We start from the raw sequence: 23081 nt of genomic DNA on the forward strand, positions 1-23081 counted from the left end.
CTTTCTCAGAGGATGTCGGCCAGTTTAGGGGTAAAAAGGGTCTTTTTATTAGCTGGGACTTATCTTGTTTTTGTTTCATTGCCTCTGCCAAAGAGGTTTTGTTTTCGCTTTCGTTAGTGTGTCTGTCTGTCAGCAGGACATCTCAAAAACAGATTTCCATGAAATTTATTAGATTTTGGTGATGATCCAGATCTGAGATTTCTGAAACTAGACGAATATTGTTTTTTAGCCAGAACTATGAAACTTAACAGAGATAGAAACCTGGTTCCAAATCCTAAGGTTATTTTTGCAGGGTCAAGAAATCAATTTAACTTAAAATCAAAGTGATAGGAATGATGTGTTTGGGTGGAACAGCAAGTTGGAGAATTGTTCAGCGTTGGCGAAGGTTTGAGCTCTCCGGGTGTCTCCCAGCTGGACTGTGTTGTGGAGGCACAGGGAGAATCTGCAACACAGTTTTAAGAAAAGTCCAAAATCTTCTGATGGTAAACCACAAGATGTCAGCAGAGAACCTTTCTCTCACTCCTCCTTCCGTCTTTCTCTGCGGGATGTCTGCCTTCCTCCACAACTCTCCTTATTTCCAGTCCAGAAACATGGCTCCTTGCCAAATATTCTCACCAATCACAGTTCTGCAGATATCTTCTACACTTAAATTGTCATGAAGTCGCAGTAAGTTCTCATTAAGTTCTACAAAAGGTGAGGAGCTTTCTTTTTTTACTTCTGTTCACTTTCCTTTTAGTGAAATCATTGCATGCCTAAATGTAAAAGATAGTTTTGGCAGCAGGACATTTCTAAGCTGAATTTCCAAGTGCTGAAAATATTTCTGTGTGTCTGAAAGTTTTTAGAAAATATTGGAAAAAGTTGCTGAAAGCCTGGCAACACCTGATCGCTTTTTGTTCTTTTGGTTTCAGCCTGGATGGTTTAGAAAAAAATTGAATAATTTAACGAATTTCTGAACTGATTGGATGTGTCTGTCACATCTTGTTGTTTTGGTGTCAACAGCAACACTGTTAATGGAAGAATTTCATTCCATAATGACTGAGCAATTTGAAAGATGCAACTCTGACAAAATGACTGGCAAAGTAAAATTAATTATGGAATTATGGTTTGCTATTTAAAAGCATTTTCTTACAGTGCAATCATCTGTATTTTTGTACTACTCGGTGATGAATATAAAGTCATATTTACCCGCAGAACATATTAATTAATGCATTTATTTATATACTTAAGATAGAGTGACACCATTCATTTCACAATACATTACTGTCAAATTATCTGAGCTGATAATTGTAAAGCTGCAGTTCTAAGGTGTGAAACTTAAAGCATTAATTATGTCCCACGCTGCCTGCTGTTGTGTAACAATCAGCTTCATCCTTCAGTCGTTGGGTGTGGTCGGGCCGGGGGGAGGAGCCTGAGAGCGGCCAGTGTCCGAAACTTCCTGCAGGAAATTTACGAGGTTAGTTGGAGAGGTACGCTGGTATTTCTGGAGCCTGCTGGCCTATTGGTCTGAACTGGCTCTGCTACCATAAAGAGGGCTGAGTTTCTGCTGAGCGGGCGCTTCACACCCTATATACCCTGTTTAATCTTTTCTGTTTGGGACTTGCCAGTGTCTCCCCTTCTTCCAGCCGGTGTGTGTGTGTGTGTCCGGCCCTCCTCCTCTTCACGTTCAGTAGGTGAGAGTCTCTGTTTCCTCTGCAGCAGCCATGTTGACTGGGTCCGCTCTGGTAGGAACCAACTGATTTAAAGACAATAAAAAAAAATAGGCTTTCTTATGTTGTTGTTGTTGTTCACAGGATTTAGTTGTTTTTGTATAGATGAAGGTGGTTTTGTGTGTCTTTAAGTGTGTGTAAGCGGTGCTGCTGTGACCCATGACCTCTGAGGTTTGGAGGTAGAAAGAGAGAGGGAACACTTAGATAATCTAATAATAATAATAATAAACTGGGATTATTGAATCTAATGAAGGAAACTGAAAGACACTGATTTGAATGGTAAAACAGCTACTGGACAAAAAAGCAGTGTACTTATTTTGAAGTGAACATGCAGTCAACACTCATTTTGGAAGTGAAGCTAAATTGTTTTGTGAGCTTAAAATCTAAGGTTATGTCTGACCCTTTGTTAACTAAAATTGAGTTATTCACATATTCATGATCTTTGAATGTGACTTAATGCTTGTATGGGGTTAAATATTTAAAAAGATAGAAAGTGCATCATGCTCAGTATCTCAGAGCTGCAACTTTTAACTCCAAGCTCACAGTTTCCCAGTTAATTCATATTCTCAGATAAAAGATTTTATTTATTTCTTTGCAGTGAGGCTTTGGAAATGAGTTTTATACCGTCGGTTCTTTTCAGCTGCAGTTAGATGCTTTGTTGCTTTGTTGTGACTCAGTGTTGCATCAGAGAGTCTTCAGTGGGGAAATGGGAAGATTTGACTAATTGGTTAAGGACCATTTTTAATTGCTGATATAAATTTCTACAGCTGAAAATGAAAGGGAAGATGATCTAATGTTCTCAGTATGTTCATGATGCTTTAAAGATATAACAGTGTCGTCTACATGTCATGGCAGAACTTCACAAAAGTTTTAATTGGTTCAAGTTGTAATTATTTGGTGTTAATTAGCTACAGTTGTTCATTGGATGTGGCTTTTGCTCAAAGCAGCCAGGACCTTCCTCAGGATGTGTGTGAAGCTTTAACCTTTAAAGCCTTTGGGTATAAAACACTTTTAAAAGAAGTTTTATTGTTATTGATGATAGTTGTGGTCGTTCTGATGGCTGGGAGCTGAAGGTGTCAGTGGACTCAGATCAGTGTGAGCTTGTCGCTGCATGCCTGCAGGATGTTGGACTCGGTGTTAACGGCTGCCTCTGCGTGCCTGGCTCTGTATTCTGTTCCTCTGCGGCTGGCGTTCGTGTTCGGGGGAAGACGGCACATTCCAGGCAGAATGTGCGGCGGCCCGGCGTCTGACCCGCCCGGCCAGAATTAGCCGGTTTGTGATCGCTGCAACAGGTTTTCCAGCATAGTAAAGTGGATCGTGTTTCTGGGGGTCAAGTGGTCACCGATCAATAGGGCGGCAGGACGGATCCAGTTCTGCCCATGTGCCTTCTGTAAGCTGTCTGCTGATTGGCTCGGATGTTTTACTGATGAGTCTTCTCCGTCTTTGAACAGGGTGCAAAACACAAACAGCCAAAATGTCTGAGTAAGTACATGTTTTCTTCTTTCAGTTGGTATCAGAAATGTGTTATTACTGTCCGCCTTATTAACTCTATTGTGCCAGATATTAAGGATGGGACAATATTCTTATCTCACGATACGATTCGATACACAATATAGGTTTCGCAATTCAATATAACCAGGATACGATGTGATCAATAAAAGTTCAGTGACAACAAAGTCTGACTGCAGAATTCTGTTTATTTCTGAGACACAAATCTTTCTAGCGATGCCATTGGCTGCTAGAATGTAAACAACAATTTAAAAATGTCGTTACAAAGTGACAATAATATAATTTGGATGGAGAGCTTGTGAAACTGTGATGGTCAAGAGTCTCATTAGTGATTACTACAGCAGAATAACATGGAGCTGATATCACCATTCATGTTCCTGACAGCAGAATAACATGGAGCTGATATCACCATTCATGTTCCTGACAGCAGAATAACATGGAGCTGATATCACCATTCATGTTCCTGACAGCAGAATAACATGGAGCTGATATCACCATTCATGTTCCTGACAGCAGAATAACATGGAGCTGATATCACCATTCATGTTCCTGACAGCAGAATAACATGGAGCTGATATCACCATTCATGTTCCTGACAGCAGAATAACATGGAGCTGATATCACCATTCATGTTCCTGACACAACATACAGATTGACACATTTTTGTATTGAGATATATTGAATTTTGATTTTCGTCCCATCCCTACCATATATGTGTGTGTGTGTGTGTTTGTGCCATGGATCAGGTTTACACCTCTTACATTACAGTTACCCTCTGGGTCTGTGATAAAGAATGAGCAAAGTAAACTGAACCGACAGACAATTTATCAAAGCAGCCATGATATCATGTGATTAATTTGCTCCATCAGTCCTAATTGTGTTTTTATAACAAATTTTGGCAAATCTAATCTAACCTCTAATCTCTCTGGCAGGGGAAAGAAAATGACCTCCAGCCGCAGGCATCATCTGAAGGTGAGGTATCTTTATTTATCTTTATTTTAAGCACTAAATCATCGACTTGTTAGCAAGTGTCCAGTCTGTCAGTGTTAATCTGATGAATGACTCAACAAACCGGCTCATATTGACATTACAGCAGAATAATTTGAATCAAACTTTACACAGCGGCAGGAAGAAACAACAGCGGTCAAAACACAATAACTAAAGTCAATACTCAAGTCAGAGTATAAAAGTACATGGTGTTAAATTGACTTAAATTATAAAAGTAAAAGTAGTCGTCCAAAAAAGTAATTTCTAATGTTCTAAATTCTGAATCCCAGATGAGAAAGAGTCGGCAGCTCAAAGCACGAACGTTAATTCTCTCTCTCTTTTTGCTTCTCTCTCCTTTTTGGTATTTTGGGTGAACAAGCAGCCAATCACATCTGGCTCTTGATTAGCTGCTTCAAAAAATTAAAAAATTAAATATCAGTTGATGATTTCCCGCGAGTAATGAGTCTGTTTTGAAAATGTAGGGAGTAGAAAGTCTAGATTTTTCTTTTGAAATGTAGAGAGAAAAAGGAAAAAGTCTTCGGTGAAAGAAAACGAAAGAAAGTACAGATACTTGAAAATCTTGAAAAGTGCAGTAACAAAGTATTTTGACTCTGTTACCTCCCTCCTCTGCTCACAGCCCACAGTGTATTCATTCAAATGCTAAATGTTTACCGTCTTCGTCCTGCAGAGCTTGATGCTGCAGATCGCTGCCTCCTGGCTGGAGAACGAGAAGAAGGAGCTTGAAGAGGCGAAGGAAGCCTACATGGCGGAGAACTGTCCCGCCCCGGACGTGAACGGAGACCAGGCCGCCCTCATGGTGAGACCAGCAGCAGGAACCAGGGTTCGACCCAGACGGGTTCCTGAAAGACGATATTTTCCTACTGAAGCTGCTGATAGCTGATATTTTGCGCAGATTTTCAGTATCTTTAAATCTGACCATTTTCATGCTAAAAGCTACCAGGTGTTCAGTGTTTCCTCCCAGAGTTTTCTCATCATCAGGGTGGAAAAGCCTCTGAAACATTTAGAGCATCATGGGAGCGAACAAGGAACATGTTCTCTAACTAGCTAGTAGCAAACACCGTAAACGAAGCAGCTGTAATCTCACTTCTGCTCTAAATTCAAGATTACAAAACCACCAAACAGCCCAGCGGGAAACAGAAGGTGAACATGATCTTAGAGGAGTGTGTGTGTGTGTGGTATTTTAATGGCGTGTTTGTTTGTGCGTCAACAGGAAATCTGCAAGAAGCTGTGCCAGGCCATCGACAAGATCGATGAGTCGAGGTACGACGCCGAGGCCAAAGTCGCCAAGACTGACAAAGAGGTAGAGTAAGATCTGAAAACGAACTGCAGAGCGGACGCAGCGGTTCCTCTCCGACTGACCGACTGAACTCTTAATACATGAGGATGTCTGAACTCATGCATTTTAAAGGAGTTTTACATTTCAAAGCCAATTATTATTGTCTAACTTTGCATTGTTTGCGACTGTACGAGTCAAAAGACTTCTGCTGATATGTTTGTTTTGTTCCTTTTATTTTACAGCATAACTTTCAGAAAAGTGCTTCACAGAGCAGAGCAGTTTAGTCGAGTATCAAGTTTTAAAATCGTATTTTTCTTAAAACAAGTGAAAAATGGGCCAATTTCATTTGTCTCCAGCAGAAATAATTAAGAAATAATCACGATTTTTTGTTTTTTTTAAAGAATTTTTTTTTAATAAAGAGACATTACCTTGATAATAAAGAAGCAGTCTGTCTTTTCTTAGATATTGTCTCTTGTATCAAAAGAATTCTTGAAAAAGGAAAGAAAGTAAATACTTGCGGCCTTTTCAGCAAATGTCTTGTAGACTGGTGTAATGATCTCAGTCCTGATCCAGCAAATCATTGTCGTTGATTATCCATGATCTTCTTCCTCTAGTTCACACGGCTCCATTAGAAGTTCTCAAAACCTGCTTTATTTTTTGGGGCTGCGGGAGAAACTAAAGCAAGTTCCCCAACCTCTCTGCCCTTTCTCTGCCACCAGATCGATGACCTGAAGCTCAAAGTGGTGGAGCTGGCCGGAGTGAAGAAGCCCGCTCTGAAGAAGGTCCGGATGTCCGCTGACGCCATGCTGCAGGCTCTGCTGGGCGGAAAACACAAGGTCACCATGGACCTGAGGTCCAACCTGAAGCAAGTGAAGAAGGAGGTGAAAGAGGAGGTGAGGAACGCTTCCAACAAACAAGCAAACATCAGAGTTTACAGCTAGTTCTTAACTGGAAATGCTGGAATCCTACTGTAGAATCTTAGAGGTCCAGTTGTCCAAACTCTGAACCTCAGCTCCACGTTTTGGACAGGAATCCAGTTCAGATCTGGTTCTTCCTCCAGTAAAGGATTCTGGTCCAACAGCAGGAACTGTTTTGGACATTTCCACCTGTTGGTCACATGGAAAGGTTAGCTAACGCTTCAGTTTAGCAGCTAAACAGTTAGCTTCAGGTTAGCTTCAGGTTTTGCGCACGGTTCAGTAAATGAAAACTTGTCGTCATGAGTTGTGAGTTGAACCATCCGACCTCCGACCTCCACACCCTGACTGTCCACCGCCAAACGACTTCCTGTTTCTAGTCCTGTCTCCTCCTTCCGGTCATTAATGCGAAAATTTATGAAATTTAAAGAGTTGCCAGAAGTTCTCCTGCTCTTCCTGTGAGCGGTTCCTCTGAAGAGCTCTGGGTTTCCAGGTTCTGAACAAATCCGTGTTTCTCTCTCCTCAGAACACAGAGGCGGGCGACTGGCGTAAGAACATCGAGGACAAAGCCGACAGGAAGAAGATGTTCGAGTCTTCCTAAAAACATCCTGGGTCCCGGCTGGCAAGGACAACAGGGAGAGAGAGGTTTTCACCCGAGGTCTGAGTGACTGAATGTGTTTCCAGTAGGCGACACGGGGACGAGCTTTACATGTTTCTTGTTTCTTTTTTTTGTTTTTTGGTTGTTTTTGTGATACCGTTGCACCGTGAGAGACGAACGTCCGTCTTCGACTGAAGCAAAGCAAACGTCCTCAGTCTTCATGTTCACAGTTCAGTCTGACACAGGAACGCATCTTCAAAATGTACAGGTTTCTTGGAATCATTCGAAATAAATGTTTTCAAGTAAGACTTCATTTGTTCGCTACTTTTATCCGCACATCTAGTCCTTCTTGATTTTTTTCCCCTAGTTTCAGGTACAGCTTGACTGACAGGTTTCGCTTTTTACGCATTTCGTCAGAAAAGGAAGACACGTTGCAAAACTCTTAGGAATTGACTAAAATCTTAGAAATTAAGTTATGTGTCTGTGCCAGTTTGCAGGTTTAGTTTAGGATTCACCTTCTTATCATGGAATAGCTTTGGATCAGATCGCCCCAAAATATTACCAACCAAAGAAGCTCTTTGCTCGATTTTGGGAAATCACTTCAGTTCGTTGCATGAGAGGAACGAGAACTTTTGTTTTTCTGGAACGGTTTACAGAACAGACAGAAGATTGACTTCACCTCCAAACAATTTAACACTTTTATCAGTTTTTATTGCAAATACACAAACATAAAGCCATACACGCCTCACATAGTTCATTAAGACCAATTAATATTACTAAGGATGTTTTAAGTGTTACTGAAACATTTCACTTTAAAATCAATGGTTTACATATTCATTACATCCGTATACGAATTTTCTAGGGCAGATTATTTTTGATTTTGGAATAAATTGAGTTATTCCTAAAACAAAACGATAGAAAGGTGTAACCTTCCTGTGTTACGCAACAAACTTCTCACTAAAACACAAAAACCCTCAAGATGTCAGCATCGCTCGCTCCATCGTTCTGCATGAAGATCAGATTAAAGCGTCTGCAGTGAAAGTGGTGAAGTGACATCTGAGCCGCTCCTCCTCCAGTTCAGAGAGAAGTTCAAATGTCAAGTTGAGTTTTTATGACAATATTTGCAATTTGTAACAAACCATATCAGAAATGGAAGAGTTTTGCTCCAAAATTAAATATCTACTGTTTGAAAAAAACAAAAAGATGACACCTACTCTTACAAAATGAATGTAAGCAGAAAACGAAAACAAATTATGGTACTTTTTAAAGAACGGTACTGTTGCTAACTGAGGTGTTCGGTTGACAAAATGCCAATAGTTTCGGATGAACTTGAGATAATGATTTGTTTTAATGAAATAGATAGAGTTTTGGAAATTTTGCTCTCACAATAATCTTTACTTATGGAAAAAAGTTAAAACTCAAACTCAAACTTAACAGCACAAACATCAGAAACGTATTTGCTTGTAAAATAATGTGTTTACATTAGTTAACGCTTGCTGTCACTTACTCACTTTAGTTAATGTCAGGATATGTATATAAGTAATATATGAAGAGTTCAGGTTTCAGTTTAGACAATACATTGACATTAACAAACATGTAGAACAACATTACTTAATGCAGCTGTTTATTGTTCATTTAACATTAACTCATCTTTGTTAATGTCACTGTTCATGCTTAATTCATGTTAGTAAACACATTAGCTAACATTATTAACAAACATGTACATTAATTAATACAGTTCATGTGCATTTAACATCTAATCTTTGTTAATGGTGTTATTCATGCTTACTCATGTTAGTAAATGCATTAGTTAACATTAGTTAATGGACACTTAATGTAAATCTAATGTTTATGCTGCAAGTTAGTATTCTGGGGTTTTTAGATATTGATCATCACATGTTAAACAAGTGAATGTCTTCTGTTCCTCAGTGAAACTTCATGTTAAGAGTCAGACTGTCTTCCACACGTCCAGTTTGTTCCTTGATCTCCAGTTTGATCCACATTTGAACCTGAAGCCTCAGATCAGCTGTAAGAGTCTCACAAGGAGGAAAGTTTAGGAGCGCAGGGTTGGGCTGGGTGTATTTCAGGAGCTCGCCGGCCTATTGGTCTGACTGGGAATCCATTTCCATAAAGAGGATCTGGGCATTTGCTGAGGCATCGCAACACACCATATATACCCTATTTCATTTTTCACTGTCCGTGGCTTGGCAGTGTCTCCTTTTCTTCCACCCAGTGTGTCTTGTCCTCTTCTTCCTCCTCATAGGTGAGAAATCTTCCTTATTTCTTTTTATTTTCCAGTCTCTTTTTAACCCGATTCTCAGAGAGCGGCATCTTTATTCTGACCGAGAATATAAAATCTGCAGAGACACTAGAAGCTAGACTCGTTTCTGCACAGCATCGTTTAAACGGATCGGCACAAGTCGACCTGGAGAGGGAAACACTTTGACCCATCTGACATCCTGACTTCACTGTAGATGTTTGTTGGTGACATTTGACCTTTTCCTGACAGACCTGAATTTATGTGACCTGTTCTTCAGTGTTTTACGGCCGGCTGTTTGTGTTCGGAGGTAGAAAGTGATTGTGACCCTGTCAAGAGAAGAAGGCGAAGTGTTAAACCTTCACCTCAGTGAGCGGACGAGGTCGAGCGGTGACAGCGAATAGAAAACACCGATGTTCTGATTACATTCGTTCAGTAGTGTCTGTTTTCACGTAATGCTGTGAGAATTTTGAGTGAGAATAATCTCTTCGCTGGGTTTTGACCAAGTTTGTACCAAAATTATGAATGCAAAACAACTTTTTTATATTTGAATTATTTAAGCCCCTCAAAGTCCTGATGTTTCCAGTTACCTTGGATGTGAAAATGTTATAGAAAAGGTTACTGATTCTGATACGTTCCCATCTAGGATTACAGCGTGCAGCCTGACAGTCAGACTGGATTATCAATATATCTATTAGGCTAATAGACTTTATTTATGGCTTAATTTATCTGACTAAATGTTTTAGGATTGAGTAATTTTGAATTTGGATTCAAACAAATTGAGTGAAATTGGCTTTGCCATTCTCTCACGTATTGATGATGAGTTTAGTGTTATTTTGTTAACTACTAACTAGCTACTGACACTGTGGGATGATGGATACTTGTTTTTTTTTGTTTTTTTGAGGCGGTGAATTCAGGTCTGTTGGGATGTCATGTATAAGCAGTCATCAAACATGAAGAGTTTTGTTCCAAAATTAAATAAAATAACCTGACAAAATGATTGTTAGTGCAGAATTTAAATCAAACTTTGTTGCTTTTCAATCTAATTTCTTTATAACAAACTATGCCACAGAAAGGAAACCTAAGTGAACATTAAGAGAACCTTTTTCCCGAGTGGAACCTGTATATTTTAGAGATATAGATTGATGAACTTCGGGTAATGATATTTGACCAAAATGGATACATAGCATTTTGGAATTGAACTCTTCACATGATCTGGTCATAAACAGCGAGGCGCGACATCTGATACCCGCCTCCCAGTTTAGTTCAGTCGACGTCTCGGAGCTTCAGCTGTGGGCCGGCGTCACGTTACTGTAAAGAATCCACACACAGACTATTCCCATCCGGCTCCATCTCTGCGGCAGAACACGCTGAGCTCAGCAACTTCAGACCAAGCTGCCGTCTTCAGCTAGAGAGCCGCTGTGTTGAGTGAAGTCAGAAGAGACGAGTGTTTTCTGCCCACTGTGTTTCTATTTGTCTTCCTGCAGGTTGTGAACCGCAAAAACTGCCAAGATGTCTGAGTAAGTCTGATCCTCTCATGTCTGATTATTCACTAAAACTGATTTGATCCATCACTGTCAGCAACACAACAAAACACATTTAGCCAATTTACTTGTATTGCTAAACTGCAAAATTGTCCATCTGAGCATGTCACTTCATCTCTATTATTGAAGTCTTAAAATCGTATTTTTCTGAAAACAAGTTAAAAAAAAAAGCCAATATAGGTGAGACTATCTTACTTTTTTCCATGCAACTCAACTTGTTTTTTTTGTTGATCAACTAATATTAGCCTGAAATAAGTGCAGTGATTTGCCTCATTCCAAGATATCAAGAAACTGCTTGAAATGAAACAAAAATGAAATGATCTCACCCCATGATAGATTTTTTTTTGCTTGTTATGAGAAAAACTATACTTTTTCCATGTCAATCTGACAATACACACAATTCCTTTCTCCTAACAGGAAAAAGATGACATCCAGCCGCAGGCATCACCTGAAGGTAAACTAACACACTGAGGAAACGTATTTCTACATTCATTAATGCTGTTTAAGTTCCTTACTGGATAAAAACCAAACTGAAAGTGTCCTGGCCCTCTGGACCTGAAGAGATTAGGCTTGAAAAGTCAGTGTCAAACATCTTAAAACACATTTCTGTCTCCAAAATGTCTGCCTCTTGCAGCTTGACCACCATGTGTTTTAGAGTTTGTCCAATTACTTTTTGAAAAAGTTTGAAAATGCAGAAACCCCAAAGATAGCAGAATTTTCTTTCAGCCTATAGAGGAGCCTGTAATCCTTCAAGGATAATCAACAAAACTGCAGTTATGAGGTTTTCATCCCACAGCAACAAGTGTCATACTTCCAATCACTTCTTAAAACACATTTCTAGACAGACTCCCACAGAACTTCTTTTTACCTGCTTTACTTCAGTTGTATTTCCCTGATTCTTTCTTCTGTCATGCTGTTTTTGATGCGTGTCCACTCATTTTCTTAATGGGTAGTATTAATTTCTGTCGTATTGTTTGTAAGGCTCTTACCACCTCGTGTGTTTGGCCCTGCAGAGTCTGATCCTGCAGATCGCTCTGGGCTGGCTGGAGCAGGAGAAGAAGGACATCGCAGCAGCGAAGGAAGCCTACATGTCCGAACACTGTCCCGCCGAGGACATGAGCGGAGACCAGAACGCCCTGATGGTGAGAGGCCGCTTTCTGCACTGCAGCGTCGACTCCAAAAACTAAACCTCAAACCAGTTAAACCAATAGAAATGACCACAGCCACCTATTCACTGGTCAGGGAAATACTGGTGTTCAAGATGCACCATGTAGCTTTTTAGCATCAATAAATCATCACCATATGGGCATATAAGCATCAACTTCATGTCTCTTGTCTGGAGGTTGTTGAAAGGCATTCTGGGCAACGTAGGACATCACCAACTGTAGTAGAAGTAGACGAGGCGGATTGAGAGAAAGTGGGTTCACCAAAAAAGTAAACGACAACACTTCATCACTAAATAACTCCTGGAATGTGTTGAGCATCACAGACTGATGAGATCTGACAGTGAGGAGGATCAGAGGGAGTTTTCCTTTCAGTTTGCACAGCTGATAGTTTTGACTCAGTCCTGCTGTCTTCTGTTTTTGGCTCCAAGTTGAAGTTTGTGAGGATTACACAGTTTAGAGCATCCATAATGGTACATACATGTAACATGAGAGCGGTGTGTGTGTGTGTGTGTGTTTGCGTGTCGACAGGAACTCTGCAAGAAGCTCAACGCAGCCATCGAGAAGATCGATGAGGAGAGGTACGACGCTGAGGCCAAAGTGAGCAAGGCCGACAAAGAGGTAAGCAGCCGCAGCGTGAAGGAAGTCACTTTTTCTTTTTCTTTGACTTACTTGATTATGTAAGTTAAATATATGTACCTGTTTTTCTTTCTCTTCTTTTAATGACGTCTGTAGGTGATTTACATGCTCACGACTTATTGATTGATAACAAAATTAATTTCTACATGGGGTTTTGGTGGGGTGGAGGGGGTTACGCCGTCTTATATACTTGTTTCTGTGTTGTTGTTTTTCTTTCTTTGTTTCTTTCTTAATAATGTTCTAAATGTTCTAAATTTTTGCTTAGGTGTAAGCTTCATCTTTACAAATTATATTTCATCAAATTTTAATGCCTAACAAAGCAAGTGTCATGCTTTATCTTGTGGTGTTCCCCAAGGCTCAATTTTGGGGCCAATGTTATTTTGTCTTTACATGCTTCCTCTTGCCGATATTATTAAGAATTATAACATTTGCTATCATCAATTTGCTGACGACACGCAATTCTACCTATCTATAGCATCTGATGCTCACAAGTAACTCCTGCTGCGGTGTATAGATCATGCCAACATCCCCAAACGTCTCAGAACTTCTTACAACTAAACAAAGACAAAACAGAAGTTCTCATTATTGGTAACGAAGCACAGAGAAATTACATATTGCTTCATCTTGACATCTAGACCTATCCCTGAAGGCCAAGGACCATGTCAGGAATCTTGGTGTAATTTTTGACAGTGATCTTAGTTTTAAGAACCAAAGTTTATTATTAATAAAAATAACTGATCATGAAAAAAATGAAGGAAGTCGCTCAGATGGTGACACTCTGTCCTCTCACAGCTTGAAGACCTGAGGATCAAAGTGGTGGATCTGGTCGGAGTGAAGAAGCCCGCCCTGAAGAAGGTCCGCATGTCCGCTGACTCCATGCTGCAGGCTCTGCTGGGCTCCAAACACAAGGTCACCATGGATCTGAGGTCCAACCTGAAGCAAGTGAAGAAGGAGGTCAAAGAGGAGGTGAGGAACATTCACATATCGACATTAATCCTTACAGAGCCGGACAGAAAGCGGCGAGGCCGCCAGGCAGCACCACCGCCTCCTACAATCGGCCGCTTGTGGGCGTGTCACATGCCTTCCACTTGTTTTTTAATAGGATTGTATTAACTACCAAACGAAAGTAAGAATACTTTTTAAAAAATTCTCTGCCATGGAGAATAATTGTTGCTGTTGCTGCAGCCGTTTATCTACAGAGACACAGCTGTTCACAGTGATTATCAGTTATGGAACTAGGAACTAATAATTGGTGAGGAGGGATCATTTATGTGGCGGACGTTTTGCTGAAGTCTGATTGGGTAGGCGACGCGAAAAGTTAACTGAAATAAAATAAAAATGAGATTTTGTGAAAAAAATAAAACTGATCCAAAACTCTCTTGTCTACTTGTAAAACTAACTAAACAAAAATAAAAATATAGAAATGTTTTTAGTTTCCCTCTTTTGGTTTATGGAGAGGGTAAAAAAAGAGAATGAATTTTGGGCAGAGAATTTTTGGCTATTTTTACTGAATGCAGATTGAAAAATTCATGTAAAACATTTTAATGTATGATTTATTGTTATATACAATTGTCATATACAAACTACCTGTTATGAACTTCAATCATTATACATTTAAAATTAACCAGTCCTACCAAAAATACTAAAACTAGAACTGAAACTAAATGAAACAAAAACTAAACATTTGTTAAAAAAAAAAAAAACAACACATAAATAAATAAATAAATAAATACAAACTAAAAAAAACCTACCAAACCCACATTGAAAACTAACTCAAACTAAACAAACTGAAATAAAAATAGAAAACTAAAGAAAAATCCAGGACAGTAACCCTAGCTGGGATTCCTAGTCACCATGTAAATACATTTTGGTATTTTTTGCATCAGAATTTTGGTATTTTTTGCATTTGAATTTACGCACATGAGACATTTTATTTTTTTGGACTTGACAAAAAGAGTGCAGACTAGTGATGTGCAGGTCAGCTTTTTTCAACCTGCGACCGCCTGATCTGACACATAAACATATCTGAACCATTTTCGTACACATAAAATATAACGACCCCAAAATGATCCGCCAATCCGAAAAATAAATAAATAATAAAAAAAAGATTCAGGCAGCCAGATGATTTTCCAAAGGCTCTTGTGTAACTAAGGCACATCCTGCTGGAGATTGGAGAAGTTTATTGCGTTAATTACGTTTAAATTTCATTGTTGTTTCAGACTGACCCGCGCATCACTAGCGCAGACATTTTCTCTCACCTGTATGTTTTCTCTCACCTGTATGTTTTCTCTCACCTGTATGTTTTCTCTCACCTGTATGCTTTCTCTCACCTGTATGTTTTCTCTCACCTGTATGTTTTCTCTCACCTGTATGTTTTCTCTCACCTGTATGCTTTCTCTCACCTGTATGTTTTCTCTCACCTGTATGTTTTCTCTCACCTGTATGTTTTCTCTCACCTGTATGTTTTCTCTCACCTGTATGTTTTCTCTAACCTGTATGTTTTCTCTCACCTGTATGTTTTCTCTAACCTGTGACTGTCTCTCCTCAGCCAACAGAGGCGGTCGGCGACTGGCGTAAGAACATCGAGGACAAAGCTGACAGGAAGAAGATGTTCGAGTCTTCCTAAACGCCAACGCCCGTCTCGTCTTTCTGTGTTTATGAACTCCACTTGTCTTAACGGTCGGTCGCACCAGAAGGGTTTTTGGTTTTTGGTTAAGTCACACATGGCTGAGCGGCGGTAAATCATGTGAGGACTCTGGATGGGTCACGCTGGACGATGTTAAGGTTTTTTTTTTTTTTGCACTTTGTTTGGCTGTTCCAGTGAGAGGAGGGGGGAGAGTCAGGGGGGTTTACAGGTTCACTCACCAACAAAACACACCGCTTCACAACTTCAACTTTACACATTCACACAACCTGAATTATTAAAAAATAAAGTCAAATGTGGAAGAAAAAAATTGTCAATTTGTCTACTTTTTTTGTGGGTCGGTTTGTGTCTTTTCTTTTCACTTCACATTCATAATAAGAATCATGAATCAAAAGCATTATAATGTCATTGGTCCTCTGAAAACCTTGTATCTCCAAAATGTCAATCAGGAAATAAGAAAGAAAACAGTTTTTTTTAGCTTGACCACCATGCAGTTTAGAGTTAGGTTGTATTAATCGCATCAAAACAAAGTGACAAAATGCTTAACAGAGACAAGAGAGTAAAACAGAGGTAATAAAATAAGACAGAAGCACAGAAAAGAGAAATACAATCTAAAAATCACCAAAATTGGAACTACGAGGTTTTCACCCGACAGCAACAATATCATAGATAGATAGAGACAATATCAAGAACTGTTCAGAGAAGTACATTTAGTAAGTAAAGTTTTGTCTTGCAGTGTAGATTTATCACATTACAGTATTTTTCATTTATCTATATTGATATACATGTTTGTGATCCAACAAAATATTCACTTAGAAAGCAATCAACCAGAGTCAAATATCTTTGGTCTAAATAAACAGGAAATCAAGCCCGTTTTCCTTTTTCCCCATTGGTGTCAGTGTGGCTCACTGGTGTTAGAGACTGTCCTGTAACCAGAGGGGCGCAGGTTTGATTCCTGTCAGGCTCTCTGGGTAAGAGCAGAGACGAAACACTGCAGCACAAAACAGAACTGAGTCTGATCCACATGGTCCAGGGCTTGGAGTTGGAGTAAGTTGGTTTCAGCAAACTTTACAGGAGAGGAGAGCCAGAACAACTGGTTTGTTAACAACAGTTTGTTTAACTGTAGAATATCTTCTGATAAGCTGTTAGCTTTTACTTAATAAATATATATATATATCTTCTGATCCACTAATATAATTTTTGGTCTTTTTGCACGTGTGGATCTTTCAAAAGAACGTTGTTTTCCTGTGGAAGTCGACTGTCATTTTCTTAGGAACTGTCAATCATTTCACGTCAGTCCTCAGTTGTGCTGTCAATCAGCAGGGAAAGAGCAGGTGTCGATATTTAGTTAATTGAGTCTGTGATGTCGTGGAAGCCCCGCCCCTTCTTCTTTAAAACAGGAAGGAAGTGGCTGAGCGGCTCCATGTCTGACCCCCCCCCCCCCCCCCCCCCAACTCTATTGACTCTGTGTTACTCAGAGTTTATACGCTCTCTTCTTGTTACAGGAACAAATGCTTTTTATTTCCTCTAAAATCTCCCAAATCTCCAACACAGGGTTCAGTTTGTGTGTTGAGTCACTGAGGCAGGAAGTTAGTTCAGTGTTGGTTTGGTTGTGTGTTTAACTCACTGGTGACACAAACTGTTGTTTTATTAAAATCTACCAACACTGGTTTGAACAGCAAGTGAGTCTTTAGGAATATTGAACGCATTTCATGCAATCCAATTTTCTAATTGGGATCAAAAGAGAATCTTATAAAATTGAGGGTTAGGGTTACATTGAGTGGATTCAGTATGTTTTTTGTGCGCTTGTGATCAAACAACCTAGGTTTAAGTAAATATATTTACTCAAATTAACCTGGGTGAAATATTTTGTGGAGTGTTTCATAAATGAACAATCCTTGATGATGAGGAGACGAGAAGATCGACACCACAATCATCTCTGTGTCTCTGGTAGATCGTTCTGTCCAGCGTGCATGCTAACGCTTTAGCATAGGCTAAGCTAATCGTAGGCAGCTAGCATTATCCTGACAGTGAGAAAATGAGAAGTTGTAGCAGCTCTAAGGCTGAAGGTTAGTTAGTTTTAATGATTTAATGAGGCTTGTTTAGGTGATCGGTAAAATAGACGGAACAGATGCACTTTGAATGACAGCAGATCTCTCTTCCTGCGTAACTTACGCAGGAAGTGCGCGAAGTTAGCAAGACAGCTACAGTTTTATGTAGTGTTGATTTGTAATTGACTTCATTAATGATGAACATTGAGATTTTGTTTCCAGAAGTTAATAAATCTACAGGCCATAGAATAAATAAAGCCAATTTTGGATTGCTAAAAGGTTTATCTTCATATTTTGGATAATCGCCTACGATTACCTAGCACACTGTATGCTAAAGCGTTAGCATGCGCAGACAGAGCCATCTACCAGATGATTTTGGTGCCAAGCCTCTCGTCACATGTCAAGAGACCAATGGACCAAACTCCCAAAAAGTTGTATAGTCCTTTAAGAGCGTTAATGCTCGGACTCACTCCCCCCTGGTCCCTCGCCCCTCGCCCCCCATCGGTCCCTCACCCCTCCCTCTGTCCCTCGCCCCCTTCCCCCCCCTCGCCCCCCTCCCTCGGTCCCTCACCCCTCCCTCGCCCCCCTCCCCCCTCCCTCTGTCCCCCCCCTCGGCCCTCAGATGCCTCAACACTCCTTCTTTGGTCAGCTCAGCCTGGTTCCACCGGCCCGGAGCAGGCAGGAGGTCCCGAGCCTCTAAAGTTTCCTCCGAGGAGCTCAGATGTTGGGCGGAGGCTAAGTTTAACCTCCGGGCCTCCTGGGAATGTGAGGAGATGCCACACAGTTATATTTGGAGGCCGTGACTTCACTCACATCACACTGCGGCGCTCTAAAACACTCCATTTTTCAGCAGCTCGTATGGAAATTCACCGTCGCCGATCTGCCTGTTCGTCCTCACAGCAGCTGACTGACTGCTCAGAAGATTTTTTTTTTTATGAATGTAAAGTTTATTATCATCAATAATATTTTTCTCAAACTAAACCTAGCTAGTCTTTAATGGGGTTAAGTTATTGCAAACCAACAAAGAAAACATGCTGACATTCAAGAGTGTTGATCAAGAGTTCAGGAAATAAAACATCATGTGATCACACTACACTGTAGATCTAAATATCCAGAAACGTCAGCCTGGATCAATAAACTTTCACACACACAACAGAAAATGTTTCCAGACCCTGAAGGGAGAAGCAGCTGCAGAGATTGAGGAGTGAAATCTGACTGCATCGGCTTTCAAAAATTCTGCTAAGGAGTTCTCGTTTGTCATATTTTTGTCAATACTATAGTGAAATAAAATGAATAGAATAGAATGATCTTTATTGTCATTATACTCAGGTACAATGAAATTTCGCCTGGCTTCTCTCGGTGTAGTTAAAAATAAAACAAATAAATAAAAGCAGTAGTAAAAGCAGTAATAGCAGCATAATGTTACGAAAGACTTTAAAAAAGAAAGGCACTAGTTAAATTTACACATTTACAAATTTACAAAGGTTGAATGTTATAAATAATAATAAATAGATGTTAAATCCTTGTGTTTATAAATTGTGTCTCTGAGGGTGGAGGTGTGTATGTCACAGATATGTATAAATATGATCATGGTACTAATGGTGTCTGTTTTAATCCACAGTATAAATTCTGTACTGTAAGTTTTGTTCCCAGTTTGGTTCAGTTTGAGTGTGGCAGCACTTCTGATCAGAAATCCAGAAGGGTTAAGGTTCCTCATACTGAATGACATGTGACACTTTCCTTGACAGTTTAACTGATCAGTCTTTTTAAAATTCACACAAGAATAATTTTTAATCCACTTGATGCCAGGTGAGGCTGTTGAACGCTGCAGCCCAGAACTGTGCGACTGTTTTGACCTTCATACTGCAGCATCTAGAGGAAAAAACAACAACACTGATAAACAAGGAAATCCAAAACAAGCACTTTTTAAACTTTTTTTTTTTTTGTTCCCGTCGAGCTCGGCTGAGCGTGCGCTGATGATGTTTGGGCGGTGATGTCATGACGAGCCGAGGTTTCTGGTTTATTTCAGCAGATGTGGGAGCGGCAGGCCGACGGAGCGTTTATTAGCCTCACCGACGGCTTCAACGCATTAAAATGCACGAGGATTATAAAAATAGGCCGGTAATGTTTTCACAGGTACAGATGTCAACCGGCAGGAAATACATCTGCACATGTGATTGATGTACGGCCGCTCGCATTTACACCGGACCGGTCATTACTCTGCTGCAGGGAACAGGAAGGATTCGGCAGTTTGTCTGAAAACTGACCAAGACGGTTTTTCTCTGCAGGGAAGCTGGAGGAGTTTCAGGCTCAACAGTTTGCATTTAAACACCCAGTGCAATGATTTCAGCTCAGTAAGGAAAAGTTTGATGTTGATTTGTAACACAGTGAGCATCATTTTGTTCAGTTTTTGCTGGTCAGACAGTACAAAGCCTGCAGGACTGAGAGAGCTGATCCTTCCACTGCAGATAATATTTCTGTCTTTGGGAACAAATATCCAGAGTTGGAACTTCGGCAGACTTCTGACAAACTGTTAAAGTTAACAGAGAACAGATCTTTTTTTTTTTTTTCAGCTCCAAAAAAAGAAGAAAACGTCCATCAGATTCCTCCAAACTCCTCCTGCAGCAGAACAAGACGCACTGTGGATCCAAAAGTTCAATATTTCCCTGACCCAAGAATGATCATGATGACAGAGAAGTGAAGGGGTGAGAATTAAATCGGGGAGAAAATGTGTTTGTTTTTTTTCCGCTGTTCCCACCGCTGACCCTTGACCCCGTGTTTCCTCATCGTTAGTGTTATCAGGCCGGAGGGAAGCGAGGCGGCGTGGGACGGATCGCCTCGTCACGCCGCGTTAACAAAACCCCTGGAGGTTCATAGCAGCCCGGTGAGCTCATACAGTTTGTGATGTTGTCCCGGTTCAGGCTGCAGGTTCTGGGCCTCTGCACTGCAAACAAACCTCCATCTCAACAAGTCATTTACTCTTTTCATTTTCTTAAAACAAATGAAACAACCTGCCAGTGGGGTTACATCATTTGACTTGTTTCCAATGCAAATTAGTGCTGAAACGAAGTCGAGCAACAGAACATTAATCGATTATAATTTTGATAATTAATAGTTTTAGTCATTTATCAAGTAAAAATACCAAACATTTTCTGGTTTCAGCTTCACAAATGCTGAGATTTGCTGCTTTTCTCAGTTTCACATCATTATAAAATGAATACTTTGGGGTTTTTTTGGCTGCTGGTCAGAGGAAGAAATCTGAAGAATCACTTTGGGAACTGTGATCGACATTTCTTACATTTGGACATTATTTTTTGGTATTTTATAGACTAAATGATTAATCAATTAATGGAAAAAGAATCAATACATTATTCAATAATGACTAATCGACAGTTGCAGCCCTAATGCAAATCAACTTGTTTGAAGAATTTAGTAGAATCAAGAGTCATTTTCTTGACAGCAGTGCAGTGATCTGCCTTATTCTGACTGGTTTCAACAGACTGACACTCTGTTCTAGAAAACTCCTGAAACAAGTGAAGCTGCATTGGAGACAAGTGGAGTTATCTCTCCTCACTGCAGAATGTTTCTCTTGGTTTAAGAAAAACACAATTAGAAGGGGGAATATGAGACTTGATTTGAGATTGAGATGGACATTTTTTGCAGTGTGGGTCCTGGGCAGGAGGGGGGGCGGGGGGGTGGTGGGGTAATTAGGGGTTGACGTTCACACCCGCCCCGGGTCTCTGGGGCAGGAGGGCAGAAGGCAGCGTTCCTATTCGGGTTCGACCGATAAGGCTTTCTGAAAACCGACACCGGTATTTTTGGATTGAAGCTGCTGATAACCGATGATGTTTTGTGCCGATTATCAATATCTTTACATGCTCTTTGGCTTTGTGTGGCCGAATATTATCAAACACATTGATGCATATTTGTGTTGAATCCAATAAAAATTAGAATCGGTTCAGGTTAAGGGCTTCCCATTGACAACCAGTGTAGTATCGATCAATTCTACAATAAATTCTGCATGTAATCAATCAAACCGCATCATATCCATCAGATCAGACTGGACCAGATCCCATTTTTAATTTAAAAAAAAACGATATCGGTCCCAGATTGTTTGCTGGAACAGGAACCTTTGGTTTGATCACAGGAGGAAAAAGTGGAGAAATGTTTTATTGAAGTACTGCTTCTGTTACTAATAAAGATCCTGCTCAGCTCATGTGGATGGAGTTCAGTGGACGGTCAGTAGGGGGCGTGTTCGCTCTGTTTTAACTTTAACTGTCTCACTGGCTGTTTGACACCAACATGAAACCAAATCTGTGGTCCAGCTGGCTGAAGAAACCAGATCCTGGAGTGACATCAGGTCAGGTCCAGTTTGGACAAAACCTGCAAATAAACTGCTGCTAAACACTTCAGCTAGAATAGATCAGAAAATCATAAATAGATTCATTTTTGGGTTTAACAGAATGTTTTTTATTTAATATGCAGCCGGTTTGTCTTCTTGTTTTTTCTTTCTGGTGGGATATTAAGTTTCTTGGTCTTCCCTCCACTTCTCTGTTCTTTTTGCACATCTTTATCGTTAGTATCACTGCGGAAAACATCCAGCTTAAGTCTTTAGTCTCATATTCAACCTTCAAATCTTATTTTCCTTAAACCCAGAGAAACATTCTGCAGTGAGGAGAGATAACTCCACTTGTTTCCAATGCAGCTTCACTTGTTTCAGGAGTTTTCTAGAGTCTGTCAGTCTGTTGAAACCAGTCAGAATAAGACAGATCACTGCACTGCTGTCAAGAAAATGACTCTTGATTCCACTAAATTCTTCAAACAAGTTGATTTGCATTGGAAACAAGTGAAATTATCAAACCCCACTGGCAGATTTCTTCACTTGTAAGAGAATTACTCCTCAATAACAGACTAAATGACTTGTTAAGATGGAGATTTTTGAACCAGGTCTCCACATTTCGTGCAGCCGCTCTGCCTGGTAAAAATCACTCCAGCAATTTTCCGTTTTCCATCTCTTGCTCTGCTGAATCAAATATCGCTCCTCAGTACTTCCTGACTGTAACTCAAGCAGATCCTACTAACTGACCCAGGCTGTAAAGTCGTTTAGGGTTATTATGTCCAGGCTGCCGAGGTCATCGTAAAAGTTCAAGGAGTGCCGTTACATTTAGTGCCTGCTCAAAATCTCATTAACTTTTCCTATTTGCCCTGAGTCGACGTCCCATATGGTTTCACTTTCTGCACAGATGGAGAGGCAGAGGTTCGCTCTGGTTCTGCTGCAGAGCGCTCCGTGTGCTTGTTGTCATTGATGGTGATTTATTTCTTTTTGAATTCGTCCCTCCATCAGACACTCTGTAACCCAGAGAGCTTCTCATAATCTGAAATTAATCTCATTCCCCAAATCTTTGAAACCCCTCAGAACAAGTTCATGCAGTGTCTGCCCAACTTCATACTGTACTCACAATCCATTGTCTTGTCATCAAGCAATGTCCATGGCATGTTTTGTTGTTGTTAGTTTTTGTGTCTGTTTTTTGTGTTTTGTCTTTGACTTCACATCCAGAGATCTGAAAACCAGAAACTGAGTCTGAGCCTTTTGTCTCCAGTGACTCCAGAGATGAGATGCATTTCTCAGACTGAGACGTTTTAAATGCAACGCCTCCATTTTTATTCTCAAGTGAAAAAGTGCAAAACGGATTTGAGCTGCTGCTGATGCACGGGCCGATTCAAAGACGTTTTGCACTTGAATAAAAATGGAGACTTTGCATTTACACATCT

The 23081-nt window shown here is 40.2% G+C and overlaps 2 protein-coding genes across 2 annotated transcripts; both read left to right on the forward strand.

Annotated features, from left to right (window-relative positions):
• Positions 1-1333: 1333 nt before the first annotated feature.
• LOC139919280 (troponin I, fast skeletal muscle-like) lies at positions 1334-7276 on the forward strand. Its single transcript, XM_078282880.1, has 7 exons — positions 1334-1453; positions 3158-3188; positions 4148-4187; positions 4891-5019; positions 5434-5523; positions 6219-6392; positions 6940-7276. The coding sequence occupies exons 2-7, from the start codon at positions 3181-3183 to the stop codon at positions 7012-7014; spliced, it is 516 nt and encodes a 171-aa protein (XP_078139006.1). The 5' UTR covers positions 1334-1453; positions 3158-3180; the 3' UTR covers positions 7015-7276.
• A 3421-nt stretch (positions 7277-10697) lies between these two features.
• Positions 10698-15518, forward strand: LOC139919279 (troponin I, fast skeletal muscle-like). Its single transcript, XM_071908968.2, has 6 exons — positions 10698-10788; positions 11230-11266; positions 11826-11954; positions 12507-12596; positions 13407-13580; positions 15163-15518. The coding sequence occupies exons 1-6, from the start codon at positions 10781-10783 to the stop codon at positions 15238-15240; spliced, it is 516 nt and encodes a 171-aa protein (XP_071765069.2). The 5' UTR covers positions 10698-10780; the 3' UTR covers positions 15241-15518.
• Positions 15519-23081: the final 7563 nt, after the last annotated feature.

Source organism: Centroberyx gerrardi, chromosome 4 (assembly GCF_048128805.1).
Source record: "Centroberyx gerrardi isolate f3 chromosome 4, fCenGer3.hap1.cur.20231027, whole genome shotgun sequence".
Lineage (NCBI taxonomy): Eukaryota > Metazoa > Chordata > Actinopteri > Beryciformes > Berycidae > Centroberyx > Centroberyx gerrardi.

Coding starts and splice junctions, on each gene's coding strand:
- LOC139919279 (XM_071908968.2), top strand. Junction 11,267..11,825: donor GCCGCAGGCATCACCTGAAG/GTAAACTAACAC, acceptor TTGGCCCTGCAG/AGTCTGATCCTGCAGATCGC. Junction 11,955..12,506: donor GAGACCAGAACGCCCTGATG/GTGAGAGGCCGC, acceptor GCGTGTCGACAG/GAACTCTGCAAGAAGCTCAA.
- LOC139919280 (XM_078282880.1), top strand. Junction 5,020..5,433: donor GAGACCAGGCCGCCCTCATG/GTGAGACCAGCA, acceptor GTGCGTCAACAG/GAAATCTGCAAGAAGCTGTG. Junction 5,524..6,218: donor TCGCCAAGACTGACAAAGAG/GTAGAGTAAGAT, acceptor CTCTGCCACCAG/ATCGATGACCTGAAGCTCAA.